The following is a 17732-nucleotide window of genomic DNA, read 5'->3' as shown; positions in this document are numbered from 1 at the left end:
CACACTTGATGTCTGGGTGGCATATCAGTCGGGGCATTTATTCGATCAATTTGAAGCTTCATTTCCCGAACTCGCAGTCAGAGCAACGCAACCACAAATTCACTTTGCTCAACGTGAAGAGTGGATATACATTTGCATAATTTCATTTTATTATCCCCCCGGTGACAGTCAAAAAAAAAGAACAAAGAAAGCTGTAATCACAATAAAATGCTTATTTTATTGAAATTTTGAAATCCTGAATGTCTTCACCATATACTGAATGTTCCACTAAGCTGAGATCCAATTTGTATTCATGGCTTTTTCATTTTATGGAAACGCTAGTAGCTGTTTCTCTGTCGACTCACTTTCAATTCAGAGTGCAACCACTTTTTTCTACTCAATCTCTGCTTAGTTAAATAATGTAACAACATATTGAGAACGTTAGCATGTTGTTCTTATGATAGGGCTGTGCCTCAAATCAAGAACAACTTGTCATGCTGCATTTTACTTGGGTAGAGCGTCTTCTCTTTGGCTGACGGGCAGATGCTTGGCTCACCATAATGGCAGACCACATTTGAACCCACTACACCATATATAACTATATAAATGTGCTAATGGCAGGCTATGCATCTTCCTTGTAAAGTAATTTATCTCAATTACCATAAAAAGTATGCTGATTCAAAATACATCTGTCAGTATGGAAAGAAAACAAACTGCCTGCTCTCACAAAATGAAATATGATATACATACATATATATTTATATATATACAATGTCTGAAATGTCATATATTCCGTGCACAAAAATTGAAATTAATTTCTCTAAGACAGAAGCTTTATACTGTTGAGATTAGTGAGTTTTTGTCACCAAACTTTCTTTTCTAACTCTAACAAAAGGTTTAGATGTTGGAACATGCTTACATCACACTGCAAAACATGCATGCAAACACATCACATGCAGAAGTTTGGGAGTTTGAAAACTGACTGCTATGCTCTTCCTCATTCATTATGAGACCTCGTCTTTGTTCAGGACCTCGCCTACTGTTCATTTTCAGACCACTCTGCTGCTGAGGACAGTTATCAGTGATATAAACAGACAGGCCTATTGAGCCCCTTGTGAACTTCACAGGGGGGAAAGCATGTGCCAGGTAAATATAATCCCCACCCTCCCTCCCTTCTCTAGTGCCATTACCATAACCCCCTTTGTTCTTCAATCAACCTTTAAAAGAGGGCTCACACACATGTATTTACATTAGGATGCTTCAGAGTGTGTGAGTGTGTGTATTTATAGTCATGCCTGTGCAAATGTGTTTGTATTTATGCAGCCATTTTCACTCAAGGCAAAATCGAGGCAATAAAAATGTTGTAATGTTGTAAATTATTGCACAAAGCAATAATCTGTGAGTGCTAATGCCTTTGAACCACCTAGGTCACACATGTCATACATCCTTCATATGTCATGACTTTAAGGTTGTGAGGCTGAACTGAGATATTGTTTTGCTCTGTCTTTCTCTCTCTCACACACACACACACACACACGCTCCACAAAAAAATGCAGACAACACACTTCACTCAATGTCTAAAATAATACAGGATGACCTCTGAACTCACCACCCTCTGTCTGAGTCTGTGTGTCTGTGTAAATGATTCCATCACCTCATTTTCATGTCAAGAGCTGACCTTCTTTAAAAGGCCAAATTTTACATTTTCCATCTAAGGAGGACATGTAAAGTAGTCCACATGCATAAATCATCTCCTCCCTCTCTGAGAGTCACATAATCAATCAAATAGCCAGCGAGCTGGGCTGGAAAATGTTGCAAATCTCATGATTTGAATTTCTGAGAGCAGTGTTATTCAGTCTGCACCATGGAGGCTTAAATGTACGATCAATAACATAGTAGGCTGGTAGAGTATTTGTACAATAATTAGATCAATAAATATAACATCTTAATGCAAAGTCAAAATCTTTGAAGGATGAGGCTGCTAATAGTCTGTATTTTTGTTTTTGTCCTGAATCCCAATAGACGACCAAATGTTTCTCAAACAAGACTAAATTGTGCATTTGTTGAGAAATATTTTCCGCCACAAAGTTGGTGTGCTAGCAACCACAGCTAACAGTAGGCAATCCACTCAAAGTAAGCAGTAATTAAGATATACATGTATGTTACCTATGCAATGGTGAGCCACACTGACATAAATGCAGCCAATGACATGGAGGAATAAGCTATATCAGGTTTTGACTACACATGTTATACTTGTTGATTGGATCAACTCAGGGATGTTTATGGTCTTTTCATTGGATTTGTTGCTTTCCAATGTCCTATTAGTATTATTGGTTTGTCAGTCACCTGTAAACCACACCAAGGAGCTGTACCAGCTTGTGATTGGGATCAATTCATGGTTGGCTTTGGTCTTTTGGTCATGGGATTGTTGACGATAAGAAAAATACAAACTTACCCTTTGAGGCCCATTTTAGTCTGAGATGCTGATTGACCTTTAATCCACTGAAAATGTTAGATTTTCTCTCCTAAAACAGTAACACCATGAGTTCTGTTGCCTTCAGGATTTGGTTTTTGCAGCGTGAGACAGCATTAGTATAATTTTTTTTGCGAGAGTAATGATATGCAAATTTGAAGAAAAAAAAAAAAGTACTTTGTAAAATTTACATAACTTGCTGATCTGTTTTGCAAATTGCATAAACAGTGTCTGTAGCACACACAAGGACGCACTAACAATCTTGCACTCGCCGTGCATATGTGAGAATGTGACACACACATTTTACTACACATTCACACCACTGAATGAATCTATTCATGCACAACCGCTGCACCTGGACCTTGATTTGTACCTCACAAAGTTAAATGAAGTTGAGAGTATACAGGCCACTGGCAGGAGGCAGAGTAAATCACAGCAGAATTTCAATGGCAGAAAGCTTCAAGTAGAAATCTTAATCCCTGGAAGTCAACCATGCATACGCAAACTAGACAGCTGAACACCTAACAAGCAAGAAGCTTTGACAATTGGCAGGACTAGTGTATGCCCAGATGGTGGGGTGGGGTTGCTCTGGGCTCTGGGGTGACCATGATCCCCATCACTCACCTCCACCACATCCTTCAACCCCCCCACAGCCGCCCTATAGATCGAACACTGGCAGAGACTGACAGCCGCACCGCTCTTTTTACCAAATTACGGAGACCACTAGACAGCACCACTAATATGATCCGATTATTGTCTACATTAACATGATTTAATATTATCAGGCTTCATTTCTGACTGAGCGTAACCATGGTAACCATGTTTGATGGATGGCAGTGGGTCTGCAGAGCTCGTTTCATAAACTACCATGGACAGCCCACAGATAGATTTATCATTCTTTATCATGATTCTGTGCAAACACACTCCTGTAGATGGTTTACCTTGATCAGCAGCCGGATGGTTCCTGAGGCCTTATGGGAAATGTAGTACCAGAAGGAGAGCTTACAGCTGTCACTGGACTCTTTCCAAACAGAGCTTCTAATATGAGCTTTATCCCCTCTGAGTCCCACTGGTGTAGCTTCGAGATAGACAAAATGACCTAAAGAGATGAAGACAGGAAGTGATAGAGGAGAAGGGCAGCAACGCGGGAGAAGAGGCAGAGAGGGATTAAAAACTGTCTCTGCACAGGCAGCTCTTGCAGCCAGTGACAAATTACAGAAAGGTCAAAAACAGTGTGGCGGGGGAGTGAGGGTCAGGGGTCACAGAGTAATCTCTGACACATCTCCTAATGTCCCACTGCCTTTTGACACAGGAACCACTCAGAAAGTTTCTCAGTCAAGTCAAGGTCATAACAAGACTTGGGACAATGTCTGAATACAAAACCAAAAGGAGAGTCTCTGTGCTGTTGTGTTTTTCCCTCTGCAGATTTGTGGCATTTTAAAATGATCAAATCTTAAGTAATCTTATAATTTTAAAATACTTAAAAGATGCACCTGTGTGCATATGTGTTTATTCATTTATTCATTTATTCATGTGTATTGCCTTTTACTATGCACATGGTATAATGGGATTACTGCCCTGCATCAATCACTCGCTGTACATTCACATACTGGGAAGTAGCTCATTGATTTTCTCACTGAAGCGGCGAAAAACAGTGCATGAATTAAACATTACGGAGAGCTGTATGAACAACTCACAAAATGCATGAAGGAAAGGAGGGAAAATCTTACAAACGCATACCGTCTTCATTCATCAAAGTGTGATCATATGGAGGCCGTATGCTTTGGAGAGATCCAGTCCCCAGCGTCCAATCAAAATTATCAGCTAGGGAGCTCCTCCAGCCACAGCGACCGTTCTCAAAGGAGCAGGAAGTCCCACAATCCTTTTCATCAGTGCCATCGCCACAGTCATCTGTGAAGTCACAACTCTGCCCTCGGGTGAAACACCGGCCATTTTCACAGGGCAGGAAGCCTGAAGGACAGGAGCCTGGAAATGAGACACACACATAAAATATCATTCAAACCACTTGTGTTTGTTTTGCCAACATAAATCTGTGGCTATGTATGTTCTCATATAAAACAATAGCTTTCCTATCAAGGTGAAGGTAAATTTATATTATGTCTGGTGGCAAACATACACACATACAAATACACATTAACAACGTTTTAGAGGAGGGAAAAAGGGCTCAAATGACAAGTTATTCTGTTAAAAGAATAGTTCCACATTACAAGAAATATGCCTATTCACTTTCTTACTAAGAGTTAATTGAGAACATATTTACCACTTTCATATTTGTCTGGTAAATATGAAGCTATTGCTAGCCACCGGTTAGCTTAGCTTAGCATAGCATAAAGACTGGTAATAGGTGGAAACAGCTAGCCTGGCTCTGTCAAATGGTAACAAAAATTCACCTACCAACAAAAGCTCATGTTATAACTTGGTTTCTTAATTTGTAAAACAATTTCAACTTGTCAATTTTACACTTTGTATTTTGTATATATTAAACAAATAATTAATCTGTGGTAATTAGTCAGCTTTAGAGATGCTGGTAGGTGGTTTTTGTTACCATTTGACAGACTCAGGCCAGCGGTTTCCTCTTGTTTCAGGTCTTTATTTTAAGCTAAGCTAAGCTAAGCTAAGCAGCTGCTAGCTGTAGCTTCATATTTACCAAACAGACATGCGAGTGGTACTGATTTTCTCATCTAACTAAAAAGAAAGCAAATAAGTGTAATTGCCATAATGTCAAACTATTCCTGTGAAAATTAGTGCAAGAGAAAACTCTATACTCAACTAACACCTTTTCAGTAAAACAATTACTATGTGCTTCATCATTACAGAAAAAAACACACAAGAGTTCAGTTTTAACTTCAGAGTGTAAGAAGTCAACTCAAGAGTGGGGAGACCATCTGCATGCACCATCAGGGTCCCCTTGAGAGGCTTAAGAGGACAAAGGAGCATGGGGCAATAAGCCCAAATCAGTGTATCATAGGGTAGTGGTGCTGGAAGGGGTTGGAATCTGCCTCTTTTGGTGCCAGGCATTCCAACAGGGTCAGTGCCTGGCTTTAGGGAGTTTTAGAGAGGGACATGAGGCGTGATGAAGAGGGGTGGTCCCTGTAATTAAAGGAGAGAAAAGGGTATAAGTCCCTCCTAATCCTTTGTTCCTCTTCAGACGCACAGGACCAGAAGCAATGTGCCCCAACAAAGGCACATAGGAAGCCAGGAAGCCACGGCTCCCAACTGTGAAGCCAAACCGACTCACCACCAACTGTGGAGCATACTGAAGCTGTAGGTGAATTCATTTAAAAGGAAAGTGAATGTTTGAAGGTAATAAATATGCCACTTCTCCCAGAACAGTCTAAGTGTCATTACATCTACAGTTCTTCACCTGTTACGATGTGAATTCATTTTACCTAATTCATTCAGGTGCAGACTGCGTTACATGGATAACTTTTGGCCTTTTACATTGCTGTGTGCAATGTGACCTCATCACCGGGCCAGCATCCATTGATTTGAAGCATGCTGGTCAGTCACCCCGAGTGTCATACTGCCCTCTGGTGATCAAATCATACTGAGTTACTTCTGGAACGGGAAGTCTGTCAAAATTGGATGACTTGCTTCATTTCATCTGTCAATGAAAGTTGCCAAGCAATTGTCAGACTGACACCACATGACAGAAAAACACACCCAAGCACTGTATTTAAAACATAAGCCCCTTTCAGACATGTGTAACAGTGATAGCTTCATCTATCTGTTTAAGTTGATAGCTTAATGTCAATCGGACATAGGTGACCTTTACATTTATGTTCCTAATGGCTTCTTTCAGACAAGAAACAGCACAGTTCAAAATAAAACGAAGGAAGAAGAGAAGTTTCTGTCTAATTCACAAGCAGCTAACCCTAACCCTAATCCAGTCCTTTTCTAGTAAAGGTAATAAATTTCTCATCAGTTTAACTTTTTATTAGGAAGAGATTTCTGCTGCCTATTTTTATAAAGTCAAAACATTGTACAAGCAGAGAATGACAAGACATTTCCCACATGCTGTATGTAAAGCCTTGGCTGGATATTAAATTCTTTGTCCATGCAGCTGGTATGCATACACAGAAATCTCTGAATGTGTTTAGCCTACGATGACAGCGTATTACATTAAAATGGTTTGCAGGTATTGGTCCACAATGTCTTGTTACAGCCATAATAAAATGCACTGCACTGCAACTGGCATTAAACTCATTTGTGCACCCTGAGCTCGCATGAAATATATACAGGGTGTCACCACTCCATCATGCAATGAGATGGTATTATATAGAATGAAGCAGTGGAGGAAAATGCCCCTGAGGGGCTTCAGTATATAATTACAGTTCCTGCAGTCTTTGGTCTCATCATTATTACTCTACACCCTCTGCAGCTACTACAAAGACAGTGAGAGCAGCTTTCCTCGTCATTCACGACTCTTTACCCTCCAGGCTCTCTTAATGGAAGGAAGAATCACATTTCTTTTCTGTTTCCTTCCCACTTTATTTGCTCTGCTTCTACTTGTTCTGAAAATTATCCCGTCATGTTTTTGAAAAAGCAAACACATCCTCTGCTTCTTCTCCCATATTTTTATTTTCGGTATTTCTCAACGTAGTAATTGTAACTTTTCTAGCTTATATACACATATAAGTTATTAGCTTAAGCAAATGAGCTGGTAGTTTATATATACATAAGCTTATTTGTGCCACTGCATTAGTTTTGAACAAGTCACAGAGTACACCTCTGAAATCACTATACTACATCTACATATTGTGTTCATGTGTGTTTTATTTGTCCAGGTTTTGAGATATCAGCATCTGATTTTTTCCTACACTCTGATACACAGGAGCTGAATTTCGTTTTTGGAGATTGCAACATTGAAAAATTACATTTAAAAATGCAGCAGCAGCATCTCTTTCCAAAAACAGCGTCCCGGTTACTCTGGTTAATCCATAAAAAACACCGTCAACAATTTTCAGAGGAACTATTTCTTCAATAGAAAGTAGTTCCAGTGAAATCACATTAAGATGTGTGGATTATCAGCACTAAATGAGCCTTTGTTTCTGCAGAGAGAGAAAGAGAGACAGCTGTAAGGAAAATCATACACATCCCGCTGCTGTTAACAGCTCAAAATCACAGGGGGAATCTTGCAGGGGCCACACAGCTTCAGCCTCATCCCTTTCTGGGCACAGACAGCCCTGAAACTCCCTCTTCTCCCCAACATCCAATACAAGAGACAGGCAATAAATTTAATTGGTCAATTATAGCTGCAGTGACAATGCAATTAATCAGCTCTTGTTGTTTCCTGTCACTTCTTAAAGGGTTCCCTCTTAGAGAATGGAAGGGATGCAGGGGAACTTCTTCTAGTTGAATAGTTCCCAAGTCTGAGATACAGACAATGATGGGGCTCACTTTAGTCAGATGGTGACAAATGTTTCTGAGTTTTCCCTTCAGTAGTTCACAGACAGACTTTCGTCATTCTTGTTTTTTTTTATTGTGCATGTCCTTAATATCGCAACATAATTCTGGTAGAAACTGAATGGTAGGACAAGGCTGCTCAGACAGGAGCATGTTGGACCAAAGACCTCGAGCACACGTGTTTTGATCATGCCATTTAGATTCATTGAGTTTTGTTTTTAATTAAAAAAAATTAAAAAATCTAATACATTTCTGGAATGAAATTTTCACTTTACTTCAAGACAAGGTTGTAATATCCCAGCAGTCATTGACACTGTAATTATCCGCAGCATCTTATTTATTTAATATCTTTTCTGAATCAGGAAAAGTTATGTTCACTTTTTACTGTGAGTTATTTATCAAACTGTGTCTTGAATTCTTTTATGAGAAATCAGCTCAAGGGACAGTTATTTACTAAAAGTAAGGAGGAAACTGCAGTTTAATCTCTCTCTTGTCACAATGGAATTAAAAAAGCCATTATGAAGTGGCTAGTTCCTTCAGGAGCAATAATAACAACAATATGTTCCTACTACACCCTGACCTTCATCAGGTCATCCAGTCTGTGGCAGAAGTATACTGGCTTTTTCATTATCACTCCAGTACAAACAAGCCAGGCTTTTTACCATTGGCCTTGTTGAGCCTTAGTCTTTGTCTTACTGATCTTAACTGCCACTGTGAAATTTTGCACTTGACTTTATATTATACTAAAACTGTCAAAGGTCAAAGCTTTTATTTAGCAACAGTGCACAAATGCCACAGTGTCTCACTGGGCTTTACAGGCCCATTGTACTGTAACAATGGTTTCAGGCCCGGTCTAAGCTCTCCACTGAAAAAAAAAAAATCAAAGAAAACTTAATGCAATTCAAAAAGAGATTTCACTCTCATCCTTGAATGAATGGAGACCAATAGGTAGGTGCGGAAAAGGCAGTTACAAACAAGACTAAAGCCTCTTTTCTGACCAAGTGACAAAGTGACATTGTGTTCAGACTGGGAGAAACATTTTGAAAGGCAATTCAAAGAGAAGGTAGGATTATAGTAAATCCAATTTAGGTGATGTGATGGATGATGATAAGTGGAAATAGCTCCAACAGGGAAATTGGAAAAAAAAATTACAATAGCAGTGCATGCTTGAGTCCAAGGGTGGCAGGTTGGAAGTAGCTTTTGGTGAGAAAGTAGAGGAACACCGATGAACCAGAGCAAACAAAACTAACAAAACAGGAAAAACGGGGAAAAAAGAAAAACAGCAAACACCTACAGGAGCTCTGCATAAATAAACGAAGCAAAGGAAACATAGTTGAGTGTATACCTGCAGGAGGCGGAGGAGTGTTGTCCTCTAATCTATCTGAGGAGGCAATCAGACACTCTGGAGAGAAGGTGATGTCATCCAGGCAGATGTCACCCTTTGAACTTCGGCCCACTTTGCCCTCAAACATGACCTGGAAGTCCCTTGCGTAGTTCAGCGGGATCTCCCTCATCTGCCAGTAGTTGCCCTGATCTCCTGTGAGGTTCATCAGGAGATCAAGATTTCCTTCACTTATCATGAAGACGCTTAGGGTCCCGATGCCGTCTCCAGACATGTGCAAGTAGAAACGCATCTGGACAAAGGACAGAAAAGGAGAAATCTGTTAAAATAAGGCAATGACTTTCAGAGTGTAGAGATGATTTCTGAGTTAATCCACACATTGATATAATTCTCCTCTCATTTGCAGAACAATGGTGCATCATGCAGCAGAGAGGCAGTGATATGTCTTATAGGTTTCCTCTCCAAATGGAAGCGTGTTCATGAGCTACAGCAACACAACTACACCCTCCATCTCGGCAGACAAGACCGCCCGTCCTTCTCTTCTTCTCACTTCCCACACAGCCCTCCCTACAGTGTGACTGCGTGATTGATGGACAGGTCATGAGTGGGATAAGACATACACGAGGCACAGAGCAAACTGGGCAGTCAATCAAGAGATCTCTCCCCGTGGAACATCAGGCTGACACCTCGGAGGACCCACACAGAAAAACAGGCACACCTACCTGTTTAGCTACATCACATTTCCAGCTGCAAGTATATGAATGACTGATTCAGTGGTGGTATTTTAACATTCACTTCTGCTGGAAATCCTCACAAGTAGTGTGACATTTTGAGAAAAAGAAATCTTCACCACTCTCACGACTGTGCGCTAAATATCATGCTAAGGCCAGCAGGTGGTTATCTTAACTTAGCATGAATATTGGAAACACTTAGAAACATCAGATCTCTAAATCTTTGTTTAACAGTCTAGCACGGAAGTCCCTGTAAAACCACAACCTCTCATTTTTACACTTCGGTTTTTGTGCAGATTAAACAAAGAAAACATATGATGTTAATTGGTAAAATTATAGGTGCTGCTAGGCAGATTTTTTCCTTTTCACAGAGCCAGGCTAGCTGCTTCCCCTTGCTTCCAGTCTTTATGCTAAATTAAGATAACCAGCTGCTGGCTATAGCTTTATATAATGGGTAGATATGAAAGTGGGATCAGTCCTCTCATCTAACTCTGAGCAAGAAAGCAAATGCATGTAATACCCAAGAAGTTACTGTAAATGATGAATTCAGCTCATTGTGTACTTTTCCTCAAGGAAGCATTTATCTCCAGTAAGCAGGACAGAAATTTCAAGCTCATTAGTGTTAAGTTTTGTTATTTCGTAACAGAAAAAAATGCCTTCAAGTGACATACACCAAATACATTTCAACATTCACATCAGGATTGTTGTAGTTTTCTGCATTGTAATTTAATTTGGTAAAATCTATTTATTTAAATCTTGTGTGCAGAAGCTCGCATGAAAATGACCTTTGTTCACAGGGAGATCTTCTTACTAAACTAAATAGTCAGTAAACAACTGAACATGGTCTTAAATCAGTTATATTCAAAATGTGATGTTATTAAAGTAAGTTATTTACCAATTTGATGAATGGGTTAAAAATGAAAACTTAAGCAGTATTTAGGAAGTGAATTCCTATTTACATTGAGCCTCAAACTGATCAAACCATTGCTCCCTAATCTGTCATTCAGTATCTGCATTTGCACTCTGACCCCTGCCCTCTGCCTTTTGCCCTTTGACCTTGATCTCACCTTGCACTGAGAGCTCCTGCGGCTCAGCACAGGTCCTGATATACGGGCGATGTCTCCAAATGAATGTGGGAAAGAGCTCTCAAGGTAGAGGTAGTGCCCTGAGGGGTCTCTTAGGGTGTGGTCACTTGACGGCCCGGTGCCAACTGTCGGAGTGCTGCCTGCTTTGATTAGCCAGTCAAAGTCATCCTGTCGGCACTGGCGCCAGGAACAGAGGTCAAACTCAAAACTGCAGCGTCCACTAAAGCCCTCTGAAAGACAGCAATAAAAAAATTAATCAATTCAAGCTTTCCAGTTATCTGCAAATTAATCTTTCTGCGGCTATCATCAGTCAGACATTAGAGGAGGCCTCACTGCAGATGTAGGGGTCTTCGTCAGAGTTGTCCCCACAGTGGTCAATGAAGTCACACAGGTTGTCTTGAGGGATGCAGTGGCTATTGGCACAGGCGTACTGCTCAGGTGTACAGGGCTGATCTGAAGGCAGTGGAGGGGAGCAGTCCAGGAAGCTGACATCGTCTATCACCACATCACCCATGTAGCTGATCCCTCGCTTAGCCCTGAACACCACCTAACAGAGGACAACAAACCTCGGATCAACTCTCGGTCCTGTCTGTCATGTAAACTTAATCACAGACTCCAGGGTTGATGTCTAATACTATCAGACATGTTTTTGCTAATGAGACAGAATGCTGTGTCTTAGGGCAGACAGTTGATGAAGAGCTCAGATAGAAGAGGAAAAGAGCACTTGGAATCTAAAAAAGACTCTTAGAGGTTCAGTGTGAAAAGGCCCTTCAGCTGCTGATGTACCATCAGTGCAGATCTGACTCTGTCTGTAGAAAGGTTAATGTGAAAATGTGCAAAGGCCGAGGTATTTAGTCAAAGCAAATAATTCTCCCTTGCAATCAAGCCACCACGACTGACCCAGGGTCTCTGTCTGTGTGGTCATAATGACAGTGAATAACCTCAATAGACAAACACCATGAAGGGATTGCAACTCTGATTACTGCCACACATAAAATAAGACTCATTAGAATGAATTAGACTCAATCAATTCATCATTGATCATCAAGTCTGCCAAGCCTGTCCAATTTAACCTGCCGTGACTGAAATTAGGTCAATTACACTGATGCGCACAGTCATTTTTGAGTCTGTCCTTCAGTGAGTCTGAATGTCAATAATCTGAATCAGATGTGTATTATTATAATAATGATGATAATAATGACAGCCACTATGGAGTACACATCATGACAAAAGCTGGTCTGCTACTTAGCCTGTGAAACATATGACTAATGTGGCCATTTATACTAATTCTCTGCCTCAGTAATGACAATTTATTGTTTATCGAGCTACCCCTCCTTTTTTATTTTAATAGTCATATATTTCCGGTGATTTTTCTGCCAATTAAAAGCAGCAACTTTTTTTTGCTTCTTGATGAATACATCCTGAGTAACTTAAAACACAAGTTATTTGACATTTTATGACAAAGTTTGTTTTTTTTATATATGTGATTGTCAGACATTTCTGGTCATAATATATGGCAAGCACATTTTGCCCTCCACTAAAATCATAACAGAGCAAAGCAAATTATGGACATATTAAGAGATAAATAAAGACATAAACAATCTGTGGTAAAGGACATATAAGTCTATGGTTTGATTTAGAACGAAAGCTTTATACATTATTTGTCTATTGTATAGGCCTACTGTGTGTGTGTGTGAATATCATGTTATCGCCTACAAAAATCAGAAAAAAAAAAGATACTTCTGGTAATACTTTTGCCAATAAAAATATCCATTTGGCTCATTGATAATCATGGGAGTCACAGGAAAGTTATTTGGACACTCTCTCTCTCAAATTCTGTCTGAGAGAAGAAATTACTAAATAGAAAAGGTATGTTATAGACTGGACATGTAAAGTCTCACCAGTGTCTAATATTACCTGATGGAGCAAAACAAAGACATTTGATGAAATATGTGTGGCAATATTTGCGCAAAATTTTGTGTAAACGCATTTCAGTGCTCTGAATGTCCATACAAAACATCTGAAAGTATTTCTAAGCAATAATTTACAGACCTGGAAGTTGTTTGATAACCCCAAAAACACTTCTCCTCGTCTCCATTTGTTTCCTTGGTTACCAGACTGAGACCAAACCTCATGAGTGATGTTTCTGTGCTTCAGCAGCACCTGCAGATATTGTAAGAGCAATAGATAAGAATATTTCTGTGACTCAATTCTGATGAGACCCTGTACACAGAAACAAGTACTATTCTCTGCGGAGTGTGTCTGTTCTCCTCACCTTAAGTGATCCGACAGTGAATCCGCTCATGTGGTACCAGAAGACAAGGGTGCACTGTGGCCCAGTGGAGGAGATGACAGGTGTCAGGAGGTCAGTGGTTTGTCCGTAGCCGCCATTTGAACTGTCTGCATACATATACCAACCCTCAGGGCTGCCTCTATCACAGGAATGACAGGAAATACAGAATAATATCACAATTATGTCTTCAAATTGTGAGTCCAGGAGTTAATCATGTTCATTGTACACATGTGTAAAATCAGGACATTAGCTTGATTGGCTCGTATATGTATATGCAACCATGTGAACACTCCTGCGGCTCTGAGAAAGGCCCCATATCAACAAGGACATTTTAATAAAACATGACAATGCACAGACGCTCAACTCTTTGAGAGTGTGCCACCTTTTCCTACTTTGACAACTGATGTGTATTTTTCAGGTTAAGCTTCCAGTTTTTTTCTGGAACGCACTTTTTGAAATTCTTTTTCTTTTTTCTTTTTTTTACATTGAGCAAATCCTGTTATATCTTGCATTGTGAAATTGTCACTTGTTTGTCCCCTAAGACTATCTTCATCCTATTTTCAATGCACTTGCTACCATACAGACGCATGTTCTTTCAGTAAAGACAACTGGAGCTGAAACAGTTAGCTGATTAATCAATTAAAAATTGTTAATAATTTTGATAACCAATCGGACATTTAAGTCATTTTTAAAGCAACCATTCTGTAGTTTCACCTTTTAAATTGTGAAGATTGTCTTTGTTTGTTTATCTTATGTGCAGTCCATGACCACAGTTTACATAACATTATTGATTGCTTCTATAAGTCATCAAGTTATATAAGTGTCGATCACAAAATGGTCCACCAACAGCAGTAAGATGAATAGTGCTATAATCGCCTCTACTGGCCTCATCATCCTCACTCTCTCAGCACCATGTTTATATCAGCCCCATCCCCTTTGCCTCACTTTATTAAATTTCCATAAGAGGAATGGCTCTGCTTGGGTTAAATAAGACACAGTTTCGCCTCTCCATTTCACTCATGCCTTATCGATTGGGAGTCAGTCACAGTTGCTGTAGGAGTGAGGAAGAAGGAGGCGCAGCCAGACAGAGAGGTTATGAAATAAGATAGTGTCGCCAATTCTGGCTGAGAGAAGAAATTACTGAAATGTAGTGGTCAAAGTGCACTGCCATTTTCTGCTCTCACCGTCCAGTCAATAAAACATAGATAAGGACAATCAGGTCACTGTCTATCCACTATAAATGGGCCATGCTCACTCAGCCTCACAGTCCATTTTTTCTCATGTCTTTGCTTTTAGTTAAGTACAAAGAAAAGATAATATGTAAAACACAGAACACGCAAATGATTAATTTGAAGTTTTTACTTTCTACCCTTTCTCATTACTTGTTATTTAGCTTTTCTACATTTGTGATCATTTTAGGTACAGAGAGATACTTGCAATGTTTTAAGATTTTTATTATCATTCATGATTTGAGAAGCCTGAATCAGCAAATATTTGGCATTTTTGCTTGAAAATTGACTGTAGGTGCAACTTTATTTTTTCTCTATCATCTAACTGATTCAACGACCACCATAGTCAATTTTGTTGGTACTCACAGGGTGTGATCATTAATAGGACGATGGTACTGCTCTCCATCATAAATGCTTTCCCCTTGATCAGGTGACCAGCGAAATGCATGTTTTGGGACCAAAGACGGGTTGACAATCCTCCAACCACATGTGTCACCGCCTTCAAAATCACACAGTTCCTTCACTGGAGAAAGATAGAGGTAAAATAATAGTAATAATAAATAAGGGAAAGATGACAGAGGAAAAAAATGCAGGGGAATGTGAGGGAAATTGGAAAAAGAAAAAAGAAAGACCACAGAAACACTGTGAAAAAAATATGCAAGTGGTGTGTGATTATGCAGAAATTCTGAGAGAAGAAAAGACATTTTACCGCAGTTTATTTCATCAGAGCCATCAGAGCAATCAGGTCTGAAGTCACACTCTTTGCTCTGGGGAACACACTCCCCATGTGCCCTACATGCAAACTCTCCATCAGGGCAGTTGTTAGGCTGGAGTGTGGGGGCTGGAGTGGTCACTGCAGGGGGTGTGGTATTCAGCGGGGGGAGCTCTCCTAAAAGAGGGCACGGTAGAAAACACAAATCAACAGTGGAGATGGAAAGACAAACCTCAACTGTTTGAGTCCATCTCTTGTGTTATGGCGTACTCATTTACCTTCATACGGGACGCAGTTCAGGAAGGAAAGGTCATCAATGGCAATGTCCCCATTGAAATCATCTCCTACTGTTCCTTCAATAAAAATCTGGCAACAAGGAAGGTGAATAATTTGTAAATCCATCTCTTTTGTGTGCTTCCTAAGTTCATTGTAGTTAACACTAGCTTTTTTTGAAACAAGTGATTTAGAAACTTAATCAAGTTGTACAATAACAAATTAAGAAATGTCTTCACTTTTACCTTACTAATGTATAAATTGGTTATGAAACAAATATAACTTAGACATACTCTTCAATCTAAATGGGTCATATGATGTTATAAGCAAGCTAAGGTAGCTGTTAACCGTTAGCTAGTTGGTGAAAAAGTTTGTTTGGCAACCATAAGGCCCAGATATTTTGTCAGGAGCTGGTGGATACCAGAGCAGGAAAGAGTAGAGTGGATATTACTTACACTTACACTTGTTGGGCGGCCAAAAAAAAAAAAAGCCCAAAATGAATGCTAATGTTGCTGCAGCTCAGGTGTATAAGGCAACTGTATACGCACTGCTAACATATTAGCCCTTACAACTTCATAAAGCCAGAGCTGTGTGTCTGCCAGCCTGTTTTCATGTTTTACCAATGCAGCCAGAAATCAATCAAGAAAGACACAACAATATTACATATTAGCTAGCTGTTACTTCTGTTACTCTTCAGTCTAAATGAGTCATACATTTTCAAGCTAACATTGGCTTTGTCAGTTGGTTTAGTTACCAGCATATTTACATTTATCTCAGTTTCTTTTTCTAATGTACTTCATCCAGCCTTAAGGTTTCTCAAAGCCAGGATACATGCTTTTATCCTCTCCTATGTGAAAACATATTTACAGTTAATACTTGAAAACCTCATATATTGCCAGAATACCACATAACTGTACCTAATTAACCTTTAGAAGACATTTTGATTTGTAGTTATAGGAAAAGCACAGGTGTAACCAGTATTGGTACTAATTACATCTTTGTGAAGATAACCTATTATCTACAAATCGCCAAAGTGTTTGCATGGATTTCCTTACTTACTTTCTTACCAGTAGACTTTGCTACATTTCCTGAGCATAAGGTTTATCAGTTTCCCCATGCAACAAATCATTAGCTTAAAGATTATTGGGGCAGATAAGTTGTGTCAGCAGTCACCTGGCTTGATTGCTTTGCGTCATTGCCAAGGAGCAGAACATTATTTGGAAATATGGTACGATGAGAGTCTGATATTAGCTTTGAAGGAAAACAGCATGAACCTCAAAAGTAAGAACATGTTTTCTGATGATAATCAGTCTAGTGAACGTGCACTGCCGAATTAGCATATCTAATAAACAAAGCAAGGCTGTTAAATGTTAATTATCTGGAAAAGGCACTGTGTGAGTATTTACTGTAGGTTTTCAGAATTTCACATTAGCATGATTCAAGCAGCAGTGTTCTGCAAACACGGTTTGAAATATTTTACCAATAATCAGCCATTTCCAATTGCTGCCTTGGAAAGTATTTAATTAACTTCACTGCTCTGTAGCTTACTGTTGCTTTTTGCGTGTTTAAATTCTTTAGGCGCTCTATGCTCAGACAGTGTTGTTTTCACGTGGAAGATATGAATTAGTTGTGGTTACATTGGTCACATTAAATCTCAGTGCAAATTCAGAGGAAGTACGTTGGTACAATTTGCTATCTTGATGTCAAATCATTATGCTTTGTCATTTTGTGGCGATATGCCCACTGTGTGAGCAAATGGATCAGGCCGAGTCTTATTTTAATTCATCAGTGTCTCTGTTTTTTTTCACTTTTACCCTTTCTGAAGTCAATTAACTTGACAAACAGAGCTCCTGTTTTCAATGGCATAATGGAGGAAAAGTCTTTAACTGCCTGTCAAATTAAACTCACTCATGAGTAATGACAACAGAACATCCATCTTGAGGGATCGATGTCGAGCAGTGAAGCTATTAAATAGAGCTTCATCTTGCAATGCTGGAGTACACTCTTAAATACACACTCTATGCTTCACTAGCGTTTCATTGTTGCCTGCCAGGGAACTGTGTTTACCTGAAGCTCATTTCTGCACGTCTGTCTTTGATTACTCAAGGGGACTGAATGCAAATGATTCAGAGAGGGATGTGATATTGCTACAAGATAATATAGTGTTTAAACTAAGAATAACCTCTTA

At 39.5% G+C, this 17732-nt stretch overlaps 1 protein-coding gene across 1 annotated transcript in view; it reads right to left on the bottom strand.

Moving 5' to 3' along the window:
- malrd1 (MAM and LDL receptor class A domain containing 1) overlaps positions 1 to 17732 on the bottom strand; it is a 50958-nt gene that overhangs the window by 19757 nt on the left and 13469 nt on the right. The window contains exons 11-20 of the mRNA XM_056365089.1: positions 15550 to 15637; positions 15269 to 15448; positions 14926 to 15082; positions 13313 to 13469; positions 13090 to 13200; positions 11371 to 11584; positions 11020 to 11267; positions 9225 to 9513; positions 4193 to 4438; positions 3394 to 3551 (exon numbers count right to left, since the gene is read on the bottom strand). Coding sequence (XP_056221064.1) covers positions 3394 to 3551; positions 4193 to 4438; positions 9225 to 9513; positions 11020 to 11267; positions 11371 to 11584; positions 13090 to 13200; positions 13313 to 13469; positions 14926 to 15082; positions 15269 to 15448; positions 15550 to 15637 — 1848 coding nt within the window. The remainder of the gene's footprint in view (positions 1 to 3393; positions 3552 to 4192; positions 4439 to 9224; positions 9514 to 11019; positions 11268 to 11370; positions 11585 to 13089; positions 13201 to 13312; positions 13470 to 14925; positions 15083 to 15268; positions 15449 to 15549; positions 15638 to 17732) is intronic.

The sequence above is a fragment of the Seriola aureovittata genome, chromosome 20 (assembly GCF_021018895.1).
Source record: "Seriola aureovittata isolate HTS-2021-v1 ecotype China chromosome 20, ASM2101889v1, whole genome shotgun sequence".
Taxonomy (NCBI): domain Eukaryota; kingdom Metazoa; phylum Chordata; class Actinopteri; order Carangiformes; family Carangidae; genus Seriola; species Seriola aureovittata.
The sequence above is the reverse complement of the archived record's forward strand: the minus strand, read 5'-3'. Positions and strand labels throughout refer to the sequence as shown.